Genomic DNA, 12,375 nt, shown 5'->3' on the forward strand with positions numbered 1-12,375 from the left:
GAGAGAGAGAGAGAGAGAGAGAGAGAGAGAGAGAGAGAGAGAGAACTGCTGTACCTACACATGAACTTGTGTGCCTTCGTGCATGTTATGTTTGGAGGTCAGAAGACAACTGTAGAGTTCTCCCCTTCCACCATATGGGCTCTGGGGATCAAACATATGCCAGCAGGCTTGGTGGTAGGTACTTTCACAGGCTGAGCCATCTTGCCAGCCCCCATGGGTTAGTTTTACATAAGCTCTCTCTATGTCTCCAGCTCCCTCTGTTAGCTTGTTCCTCTGTGCAACTTCCTTGCCATCCTGGCCAGCACCTACTCTCCTGTATCTGACCTGGTTCATGGTTGTGCTCACGGTCCATCTCCCGATTGCATAGGCAGGGCAGTTTGGAGTGAGCAAGGCTTGGGGGACACTCCTCTCATTTCCTGTCCCAGGAGCGTCTCTTCCTCACTGCAGCTGCTGTGGCCATAGGCTGGATTGAGGGACCATAGAGTTATCCAATCACCAATGCAAGACCCTGTTCCCCCAGCAGGGTGAGGAGTGATGAAACCCCACCAGTGTGGCTTCACTGTGCTCAGCAGGAACCTGCGATAAGGTGTCAGTTAAAGGTGCAGCCTTCTGAGGTTGAGAGGCTAGGAGCCCACAGGAAGTGACTTGGTGCCAAGCTGATGTAGCTTTGTTCGGCACTCGTTCGGACAGAGAAGTTGTAGCTGGCACTGCTGGGGATGTCCACAGAGTGTATCAAACCTCAGACAGGGGGGCTACAGAGCAAGAGCCTGAGCCCAGCTGGGCAGTATGGGGCCTTGGCTTCAGATACGTGTTTGCCTCCCTCCACATCTGCCTCCTGGAGCCTGCCCCGCTGGAGAGCATACTTGGCTGCGGCTGTTCTCTGTTACATCAACCTTCTGAACTACATGAATTGGTTCATCATCCCAGGTGAGGATGGGAGGGGTACCCTGGGGCAGTGTCTTCAGCTATCCCCATTCTACAAGTCCACAACTGTGTATCCTTGGTGGCTTTCTTCCCAACCCTTTCTTCTCTAGGTGCACATCTCTGGGTGGTTTCACCCCAGTAAGTGGTCTCCAGCCTCTCCTGAACAGTCTCAAGCCAGAATGGGGCACAATGTGTGTGGGGGCAGGGGTGCTAGTGAGTAGATGGGACTGTGCTCTGCAGCAAAGGCATTGGGTTGGGGACGGAGCTGCAGGCAAGGTTATGGAGGGCAGAGCAGCTTGGCCCAGCTCCCAAGTGAGAATGGTTCTTCCTGCGCTGTTTCTGGGGCAGCCGGCTGCTGGCCTAGCTTGCACAGTTTGCTTTCCTTCTTGTAGGAAACAGGGTATAACCTGCTTCTGTGTTCTGTCTCTCACTTCGCATTCCTTTGTGCCTGGGCTCCACTTGCTTTTCTCTTCTGGTCACCCATTCATTCCTTCATGAGTTCACACTCAGCCCTTTCTTTAAAAAAACATAGTGTGTATGCATGTGTGTACACACATGAGTGTGTGTATGTGTGTGTGTGCCTCTGTGTGCATGCTCCTCCACCTTTATCTGAGCTTCAGAGATGGAACTGAGGTTTCCAAGCTTGTTCAGCAAGCGCCTTCACAAGCTGAGCCATCTTACCAGCCTTCATTTCTTTTTTGAAGCAGGGCCTCATGTAGCTCAGGCTAGACTCAAATTCACTATGTAACTGAGGATAATACGTGAGCTACTGATATGCCTGCCTTCACCTTCTCAGGGCTAGGATTACAGGCTTGCCACCACAGTGGTTTATGAAATTCTAGGGATTGAACCCAGGGTTTTTGTACATGCTGGGAAAGCACGCTATTAACTGACCAATATCCCCAGCCTCTTTGCTTTGTTTGTTTTTGAGTCAAGGTCTTAAGTAAGTTCAGGTTGGTTTTGAATTCACTGTGTAGTTGAAAATGATCTTCAACTCCCAATCCTCCTGCCTCTGTCTCCTAAGTGCTGAGATTAAGTGCTGTGACACTATGCCTAGCCAACCTGTCATCATCCACTTGTTCTAGGTTGAGCACTCTGAGCAGGAGCACTGTGAGTGGGAGCACTGTGAGCATGCGTCTCTGGTAGGACCCAGGAGAAACTCAGATGTGTAGTTTCTACTGCAAGGACAACTGACTTCCGGGACACAGAGAGATGCTTACCAATAATGACCATGCAAGGCAGAGAGGCAGGGGGTGGTGCAGCTGAGGGGGCTCAGGCAGGCTGACTAGCTGCCATTGCTGGCCATGACCAAAGCCTCGATGTTGGGCCATCAGTTATGTATTTAGAGCAGCTGGGAGCATCTGTGGAAAGAATGGGAGTCTGGGGTCTGCAGCCATTACCAGAGCAGGGCTGTATCTTGAGGAACTCAGAGGGGCACAGAACATGTGCCCAGTTTAGTCTGAAGTGAGACAGAGTGGGGTAGGTGCCAGCAGGGCAGCCCTGAGGATGAATGACGCACAATTCATACACAGGGGGCGTTTGGTGACAGAGATGACTGGAAGAGTGGGAATCAGAGACATGTCAATCAAGGCAGCTGAATGGACTGATCAGAAGGGTCAAGAGGGGGAGAAAGTAGGAAATAATCCCCCAGAAAGCGACTCGTGCAAGATCACAGGCTTTTTGAATGCCAACCTGGGAGCTTGTAATTTCTGGTCCAGGCAATGAGGAACCATGGGAGAAAACTTTAACTAGGAGAACACAGTAGGATTTGGGACCTTGAAAGATGCAGGATGAGCTGGGGAGGTCAGGTCAGAGGCTACCAAAGGGGCTGAAGGTGAGGAGGCCAGAACCCGAGCATGGGCTGAGGACTCGGAGGAGTGAGAGGGGAGAAAGGCACAGGGCAGCCAGGAAGTGTTAACTGTGCAGCTTTCTGAGCCTTAGCTGTACCTGTAGTTCTTTTTCTGCTCAGAGGCCCCCAGCAGGGCTGTCAGACCCTGAGACCTGCCTGCCCACATCACTTCCCCCTTTGGACTTCCATTGTCTGTGGTCACTGTGGGGAATGGAGACTTGGAGAACTGAAACCATGTGGGGACTCTTGGTGACTGTTGGGGCCAGGCAGTGATGTAGTTGCTAAGATTCTCCCGTCGAAACAACACTGGACAAGACCAGGGTTGTAGAGACTGGGAGATAAGAGACTGGCTTCATTCATCCTTGCCCTTGGGTTACCCACAAGGTTGACAAGGTCACAACCCAGGTCAAGAGGACTCTTTTTTAAAAATGGGAAAGGAGTGCCCTCAGAGGACTTTGAGGTAGCTGTTTTTCTTGCTAACTCACATTGCATATTTTCCTATTTCTCCAATGACTACACCATCCGGTGTCATTAAAAGATGAAAAACGACTGAGGGTGTAACTCAGTGCTTGTTCGGCATGCATGGAGCCCTGGGTTCCATCCCCAGCACCCCATAAAACCGGTGTGGTGGCACACACCTGGAATCCTAGTACTTGGGATAGAGTCGGGAGGATTAGCAGTTCAAGGTCGTCTTTGGCTACAGAGAGAGTTTAAGGCCAACTTGGGCTATGTGAGGTTTGGTTTTGTTTTTTTTCTCCTCAAGATGATAATTGTTTAAGGTAAAAAAGTTCAGATGTGTGTGTTTGCATGCTATGGTGATTGGGCTCAAACAGGGTGAACACACTCTCCTACTTGGTGCCTTTCATTCTTCGATCTTCATTCTCTGGCTGCTAGATATCAATGGATGGATATAGGGCTTCCTGTGGGAGGGGCAGTCTGAAGGGACCCATGTGGGACATTTTTTTTTCCCTTCTGGGGTGCTGGATGCGGGAGCTGCCTCTGTTAGAGTTCCAGTCCCTGTGACTCCCATTCAAGCTGGACAATCTTGGGCAGCTGGAGTCTGTGTATTGGGACGGTAAAGGTCCCCTCCCCCACTTTTTGAACCAGACTGGGGGTGTTGTGTAGCTTAGGCTGGCTTTGAAGTCTATACTGGCCTCAAACTCCTGATCCTCTTGTCTCCACCCCTGATTGCTAAGATTACAGGTCTGCGCTACCATGCCTGGCTTTTGTGTGTGTTCGATATGGGCATGTTTCTGTTTTGGTGTTTTTTTTTTTTCGGCTGCTGTTGCTGCTGTTGCTGTGTGGTTGTACACTGGCCCAGCTGCCATGTCCCCGTGCTCATCCAGGCCTGTCCCAATCTCAGAAGAAGCAGCCTTGGAGGCCAGCTTGGGTGGGCTACTTCCCATCTCCATAACACTGTCCATCTGTCCCCAGGTGTGTTACTGGATGTCCAGAAGTATTTTCACATCAGTGACAGCCATGCTGGTTTGCTGCAGACAGGTAAGGAACCATTCATTCTTGGACCCCGGAGCAAGGACCTTTTGTCATAGTCTGGTGGGTTCTGTGGCTTGCTCCAGCCCCTGAGTCTTCGGCAGGAGAGAGCTGGGGGATTGAACAGGCCCTGGGACTGGAGTCAGCTGCAGGATGTAGTTGAGGGAGACAGGGTGGGGAAGGCTCCTGAGTATTCCTGGTTCTCCTCCTGTTTGTAGCTCAGCTGAGTATTCCACAGAGAAACAAGAAATCCAAGTGTGTGCTTTTCTCTCACAGAACTGAGAAATCTTACTAAAAGAATACTAATAGACAGGCAGACAGAGAGCCCTTGATTCTCAGATGGCCTCAGAAGAGCCACAGAGAACATAGTAATGCAGCATCAGGGAGCTCAAGTGGATGGTTTATGGGATCATTAAATATAAGCTAACCTTCCATGAAAGCTTGGGTGAGTGCTGGCCTATTTGTATGTACACAGACACACACGGTCACAGCACATGACACCTCATGGTTACTGTGATCTTCTCTGTAACCTGTCCCTCTACAAATACCCATTGTCACGCTGTTTTGCAGCAGTTCTCAAATTAGGTACAGGCCCCCCTCCCGCTCCCCCCAGGAACACTGGAAGACTTTCCATAGGCAGAGTGAACAGTCCTGAGAAACCTACTTCAGTCTGCCTATCATTTTCCTAACTATCAATTTGGAACAAACCTGTGCCTGGAGGGTAGTTCCCCTCCATTGTCTCCCCCCTCTTACCCCACTCTTGTACATTCATCTGTCCACTGTCTGAAGTTGGAAGAGGCACTGCATTCATGTGTTCCTCTCTGTTAAACTCAGGGTGCCACACAGAGGCGGTTGCTAAGGCTTCTGCAGGGAGGCCTGGGGTGCAGAGAGCACACTCAGAAATGTTCTGTGATCTTCCCACCAACCCTCACCCCTGGCAAGGAGCCAAGCCTTATCTAGCCAGCTCTGTTCGTGACCGTCTGCTATTTATCTATGAATTCAACTTCAGAAATGAGATCATGGTCTCTGAGATAGGTATTAACACCCTGCTTTTGATTGTAAAAAAAGACAAGCCACCAGTTCCTTACGGTCTGATTTGACGCATTAGTTTGGCAAAGCAGGGCTGACTTTCCCACTCGGGTTTCACAGCCAGTCTTTCCTATAAACTGAACTCCATCTGCCCCTTAGAGTGCTTGATGGAAATACTGTTTACAAAAATGAAGTCTTCCCTCAGTATCTTCTGGGGACTAGTTCCAGGACCCCTACTGCTGCTCAGTCTAAGAAGGCTCAAGTGTTCCAGACCAGTCTGACCTACTTAATGAGTTCTAGGCCAACCAGTATTACATAGTGAGACAGATCCTGTTTAAAATAAAAAGGCATAGGGTCTGGGTTCAGTGGCTCATACCTTTAATCCAGGCACTCAGGAAGCAGAGGCAGGTGAGTTTGAGGCCAGCCTGGTGTACAGAGTGAGTTTTGGAACAACCAGGATTGTATACAGAGATCTTGTCTTAAAAAAAAAAATGCATACTGTTTACAGCTCCCCTAGTACATCTTCCTTTAAATTCAGGTCATCTCCAGATGACTCAGGGTACCTAGTACAGATCTACATAAGCTATTGTCACAGTGTTTCATTTAGGGGCTAAGAAAAAGGAAGAATGTCTGCTCGTGGTCAGCATGGATGTAATTGTTTTTTTTGAACTACTTCAACTTCAGATAAAAATGTTTTATTTATTTATTTTTATTAAAATTGTATTTATGCTTATTTGGTTTGCTTTCTGAGACAAAGTTTCACTATGTAGCATTGGATGGCCTGGAACTCTCTCTATAGAGCAGGTTAGCCTGAAACTCACAGAGCTCCTCCTGTCTCTGCCTCCTGAGGGCTGGGATTAGTAGTGTGTACCATTATGCCTTGCTTTATTTATTTTTAAAGATTTATTATTATTTTATGTGTATGAATGTTCTCCTTACATGTGTGTCTGTGTACTATAAATGTTTGGTGCCTTTGGAGGTCAGGAGAAGGTACTGGATCCTTTGGAACTAGAGTTACAGGCAGTTGTGAGCTGCCTGATGTGGGTACTGGGAAGCAAACTTGGGTCCTCTGCAAGAACAAGTCTTTGTAACTCTGATCCGTCTTTTGAAAAAAATGTATTAATTTATTTATTTTGAGATAAGATCTCATGTAACTCAGGCCAACCTTGAACTCACTATAAAGCCAAGAATGATCTTGAACTGGGAGATGGTTGCGCACACCTTTAATCTCAGCACTCAGGAGGCAAAGGCAGGTGGATCTCCACGTTCAAGACCAGCCTGGTCTACAGAGTAAGTTCCAGGACAGCCAGGGCTACAAAGAGAAACCCTGTCTCAAAAAAACAAAACAAAAGATCTTGAACTCTTTCTTGATCCATCTGCTTCTAGTTCCCCAAGCTGAGGCCACAGATGTGTACCTGTCATGCCTGACTACTAAAAATGTTTTAAATGTCAACGTGAAGCATATGAAGGATCAAGTGATTCTAGAGGGAATGAAGTAACACAGATTTATAATAATATCAGTGAATTGGAACTGGTGGCACATACTTGTGGAGGCAGAGGCAGATGAATCTTCAGGAGTTCGAGGCCAGCCTGGCTACGTACTGGGCTCCAAGCCAAACAGGGCTGCATAGGGAGACTCTATCTCTAACAGAAGAAAACAAATAAAACATCATCAGGAGTACTGGGGGTGACGTATACTCCACGTATACTGGGGACGTATACTGGGGACGTATACTGGGGGTGATGTAAGGAGAATGGTGTATGGGGGTGGTTTGTGGGGGTGGTGTATACTCCAATCCCTAGGAGTCAGAGTCAGGCGAAAGAATCAAGGTCATTGTCAGCTACATAGGGAGAAAGAGGCTACAGGGACCTCAGACCCTGTCTTAGAAAAAAAAAATCAGTGAGATACTATTTGTTTTTATTAAACGGCAAAAATGAAATTTTCATTCATATCAAGTGGTGGCAAGAGTTCTAGCATGCATTTCTATGCAAGTGTAAATTGATATGGCCTTTCTGGAGCCCTATTTTGAAAGTAGCTATTAAAATTTTAAACACCATCGACATCGGAGATCACTCTCTGTGGAGTATTAGGTTGAACCATATTAAACTGCTGGCTTTATAGGTCAAAAGTGGCCTAATTTCCACAATTGCATACTGCTTAACCAAGTTCTACAGCAGGTCATGGGAGAGTGGGAGGGACTGGGACCTGAGCTGGGCCTTCATTAGGCTCAGGAAACGTCAGCCACCTATGACCAGTGACTAGAGACCCAGTGTTAGAGTCGTCCTCTAAAGTCTTGGCCTTTTGATGGTAGATAAGGTGAAGGGGGGTGGGGTTCCAGACCTCTGTTTGCCTACCTGCTAGCTCTCCCAACCTGGAGGCCACCGTCCTCCAAGGAAGGAGGAGATTTTATTTGAAACACAAAAGTCATGCTTGAGTTTATCCATGTGCCGCAATGCTGGGCGAACCCAGAGCCAGGTCTTTATTCTCATAGAAGAGCAAACACAGCATAATAAGTGGCTTGTTTAGTTTTAGCCTTTACAAATACTGTTATAGGCTGGAATGATGATTCCTCGGTTTAAAAGCATTGGCTGCTCTTCCAGAGGACACAGGTTGTATCCCCAGAACACAACATGGGTAGCTCATGGTCATCTGCAACTTTAGTTTCAGGGGATCCTACACCCTCTTTTGGCCTCCGAGGGCATTGCATACATGAGATACACGTACATGGATGCAGGGAAAATAATAAAAGTTTTAAAAATTTAAGAGAAACATTTTGTCTTAGTTAGGGTTTTACTGCTGTGAACAGACACCATGACCAAGGCAAGTCTTTTAAGGACAACATTTAATTGGGGCTGGCTTACAGGTTTAGAGGTTTTGTCCATTGTCATCAAGGCGGGAACATGACAGCATCCAGGCAAGCATGGTTCAGGAGGAGCTCTACATCTCAGTTCTACATTTGAAGTGCTACCAGAATACTGATTTCTAGGCAGCTAGGACTAGGGTATTAAAGCCCGTGTTCACTGTGACATACCTACTCCAACAGGGCCACACCTTCAAATAGTGCCACTCCCTGGGCCAAACATATACAAACCATACACATTTTATTACATTTAGTGTGTGCATGAGTGTGTATGTGTGTGTGTGTGTGTGTGCATGTGCGCACGTACACACATAAGACACACTGTGTGTCAAATCAGAGCACAGTTTGCAGTTGCTTTCATCTCTTCACTGTTTAGGCCTTGGGGATCAACCTCAGGTCTGTAGGCATCACAACTGGCCCCTTGTTTTTGTGTTTTTGAGACAAGGTAACTCAGGTTGCCCTTGAACTTTTGGTCCTTTTGTCTCAGCTTCCTGAGTCCTGGAATTACAAGCTTGCACCACACCTGGCTTGATGTGGTACAGAAGGGCTGGAGATGTAGTTTTCTTGGTAGGGTGCTTGCATAGGATGTACAAAGCCCTAGGTTCTATCCCCAGCATTGCCTAAAAACAGGGTGTGGTGATACACCTGTAGCACCAGCAATCAGGAGGTAGAGACAGGAGGATCAGAAGCTCAAGGTTATTCTTGGCCAGATAGCAAGTTCAAGGCCATCCGAAAGTACAGGAGATCTTGGTTTAAACACAGGGGTTGATGTGGAGACTAGTGCATGTACCAAGGCACATCAGCTCTTTCCCCAGCCTCCTGCACCATCTCTGGTTTGTGGTCCATGTGCTTGTTTCAGGCTCCCCCTCTGCTGGTCCAAGGGGTTGACATCCCTATCCTCTTGTCCAGAAGCAGATGCATGAGTCAGATCAGCTCCCATACCCAACCTCACAGAAGCAATGTATTCTTGCAAATCCAGAAGGCTGGCATTCACTCTGTACTGGTGGCTCTACAATCCTTTTCTGCAGACTGAGGGAGAATGTCAGCTTCCCAAGACATGCTCAGAGGCCACACAGCAAAATGAGGCAGAGCTGAGATTTGGTGCACGCCCAGTACCATACACCCTGGGCTGTGGATTGTATAATGGACCAGGAATATAAGATTTAACTTTTTATCTCTTCCTTCTTTTGTTCTGGGCCCATTGCCAAGGTGCCAGCTTGTGGCATCTGTGCCAGGCCTCTTCTTTGGGCCAGCAGGGCTGTGTGCCCAGCCACCCTCTTGGAGGTTTCAGGCTGCCTCTTGTCTCTTGTGTGTCTCCTTCAGTCTTCATCAGCTGCCTGCTGGTGTCTGCACCTGTGTTTGGCTACCTGGGTGACCGATACAGCCGCAAGGCCATACTGAGCATCGGGATCCTGCTGTGGTCAGGGGCTGGCCTCTCCAGCTCCTTCATCTCCTACCAGGTAGGGTCCACATCCATGCCCAGTCCCTGGGACCTTCCTCATCTGCTTCCTCCCTGATCCAGCTGTCTCAGAGCTTCCTTCTGGTCCATGCCAGCTCAGGGATTGTACTGCCAGGCCAGGCGGGGAGGAGCTGTGGTACAGCCTCTAAGTCTGAGTAGGGAGGCTAGTAGACATGCTTTGTTCTTGTCTTTAATTTTTCCAAGACAGGGTCTCTCTATGTAGCACTGGCTATCCTGGAAGACACTATGTACACCAAGCTGATCTCAAACTCACAGAGATTTGCCTGCTTCTGCCTCCCGAGTGCTGGATTCAAGGCGTGTGTCACTATGCCCAGCAGTTGTTTTTGAGACAGTGTCTCACTGTGTAGCTCTGGCTGGGTTGGTATCTTCAAATAGTAGAAGCTGGTCTTAAACTAACAGAAATCTGCTTGTCTCTACCTTCCAAGAGCTGAAATCAAAGGCATGAGGCATGTACCACCATGCCCACCTGATCCTTTAGATGTTCTTTCTTTCCTTTTTTTTTGAGGCAGAGTGTCTCTGTGTAGCTCTGGCTGTCCTGGAACTTGCTTTGTACCACTATATCCAATCTGTTTGACTTTCTTAACTGAGGGCTTTTTGGCCCTCCATTTCACTTCCCACTTTGGTGGGCTCTGTGGGGGTTGGGGGAGGTTGGTGTAATAGGTACCGTCTTAGGAAGGGTTTCCCTATGGTCTGGGCAAGCAGTGGCTATAAACACCAGTAGGGTTACCCATGTGATTTTGGGAATCTGGAGTTGGGAGTGGAGGGACACTTGCAGTCCTGGCTTGTGCCTCCTTCTCTATGGGCCTTTGTCACAAGGTCCCTTTCAAGGCCCCTGGCCCCTCATCCCATGGGAAATCTCTGGATCTCACCATGGTCTTGTGCTGGTTTATTCAGTATTCCTGGCTCTTCTTCCTGTCCCGGGGGATCGTGGGTACTGGTGCAGCCAGCTATTCCACCATTGCACCCACTGTCCTGGGTGACCTCTTTGTGAAGGACCAGCGGACCTGTGCACTGGCTGTCTTTTACATCTTCATCCCTGTTGGAAGGTTGGTATCACTCTTGGACCTACTTCCCCAAGAGGTAAACTGAGGCTGAAGGCATCAGAACAGGGGCTGTGCTGGACATAGGAGAGATCAAACGAGGAAGGCTGGGATCTAAATTCCACCATTGCCCTTTCCTTCTCTGTCACTGAGTCTCTGAGCCTGTTTCCTTGCCTGTATACATGAGGACAATGCTGCCACTCGATGGGCTAGGGGGAGGTTAGAAATGATGACTATGCTCCAGAATCTCAGTACACTCCCAGAGGTGGTGAGAAGAGATAGTGTGGTCCAATAGGGAGGGCAGCTCTGGGAGACCAAAGAGGAAGTGTGCTTTACAGCCCTACATGGAGGCCCCTGCGCTCTGACCTTCTTTTCCTGAACCTGACTGAGTCTGGGCTGGGCTTTGGACACTAGGGATGGAGTTGGTGGTGGGATGTGCAGATCCTTATATGGAGCGAATGGCAAAGGGCCTGGGCTAGGAGCCAGAGGTCACTAGGGGTCAGACTGAGGGCAACATAAAACTGAGCTTTTCTCAGGGAAAGGGCTCAGAGGCTGCAGAGAGCTGGCTCCCTGGGCAGGGGAGCCAGTTCCTTGCAGTCAGACCGCCTTGGACCCTGCCTTCCATCCCTCACTACTGTCTCTCTTGCCTTGCTGTTGCAGTGGACTGGGCTATGTGCTGGGGTCAACTGTGGCGGAGCTGACAGGGAACTGGCGTTGGGCCCTCCGAGTGAGTTTCACTTCCTTTTTATCCCTACGCTTGCCCCCCTGGGTCTACTGGGACTTTCCAGTCTCCTGTGGCCTTAGTCACTTGGCATAGTACCTGGCGCCATGGGGGGTGGGGGGTGTTGGCTGCTGTCAGATTGGGGCCCCATGGGAAACATGGGCTATGGAAATTGTGACCTTGAGGTCACATTCCAGCTGCTCAGTTGGTTGGCTGTGTGGCCTCAAACGAATGGCCTCCTTGCTTGGGGCCTCAGCTTCCCTTGCTGTAAAAGTTAAAGCTACCTATGGACTCTTAAGGATTATTTGGACAAGAGGGAGAAAGTTCTAGGTCAGGCCAGGCCTTATGGATTGCCATCTGGGAAGATTTGGAAGTGGAGTCAGGACAACTGGGAACATTCCTGGGCAGCCCTTTGTTTGTGGCTCTTGTTAGAGCAGGGATATGGACTGCTTAGAAGACGAAGGAACTGGGTGGTAGAGGGGCCTGGAGCTTGGTCCTGCGTGCAGATCTCTGCTGAACTGCCATGGAAGGCAGAGATAGAAGCCTGGGGCAGAAAGGCTTCAAGGAATCTGGCCTGATTTGCCTTGAACAGGAGCCTTCTCATGTTCTGAGCTGTTTGAAGCTGCCCCAGACTATGTAGTGAGATCCATCTCGTATGGGCAGGGGTGCCAGGAGAGGATGGCAGGGTGGAACTGGTGTGGCACATGGAAGCATGAGCCAAGGAAAGGGCTTGTGGTCTGAGCTCCCAGTTTCAATCATCTTAGGCTCCCTGCTCCCAGTAGAGAGTGTGTACTGGGCAGGAGGACAATAATTGAGTACCAAGGAAATGACACTGGTTAGAGAGGCTATACTGTCTCTATAAGGGTAAGGGCAAGCAAGCACTATGCTTGCTCCCCAGATGGCAATCCATAAGGCCTAGCCTGACCTAGAACTTTCTCCCTCTTGCCCAAATAATCCTTAAGAGTCCATAGGTAGCTTTA

At 49.0% G+C, this 12,375-nt stretch overlaps 1 protein-coding gene across 1 annotated transcript in view; it reads left to right on the top strand.

Moving 5' to 3' along the window:
- The first annotated feature begins 680 nt into the window (after positions 1-680).
- Positions 681-12,375, top strand: part of Spns3 (sphingolipid transporter 3 (putative)) — a 51,677-nt gene continuing 39,982 nt past the window's right edge. The window contains exons 1-5 of the mRNA XM_028787272.1: positions 681-927; positions 4,208-4,273; positions 9,478-9,614; positions 10,529-10,680; positions 11,335-11,401. Coding sequence (XP_028643105.1) covers positions 717-927; positions 4,208-4,273; positions 9,478-9,614; positions 10,529-10,680; positions 11,335-11,401 — 633 coding nt within the window. The 5' untranslated portion in view covers positions 681-716. The remainder of the gene's footprint in view (positions 928-4,207; positions 4,274-9,477; positions 9,615-10,528; positions 10,681-11,334; positions 11,402-12,375) is intronic.

Source organism: Grammomys surdaster, unplaced genomic scaffold (genome assembly GCF_004785775.1).
Source record: "Grammomys surdaster isolate TR1022 unplaced genomic scaffold, NIH_TR_1.0 125621, whole genome shotgun sequence".
Taxonomy (NCBI): domain Eukaryota; kingdom Metazoa; phylum Chordata; class Mammalia; order Rodentia; family Muridae; genus Grammomys; species Grammomys surdaster.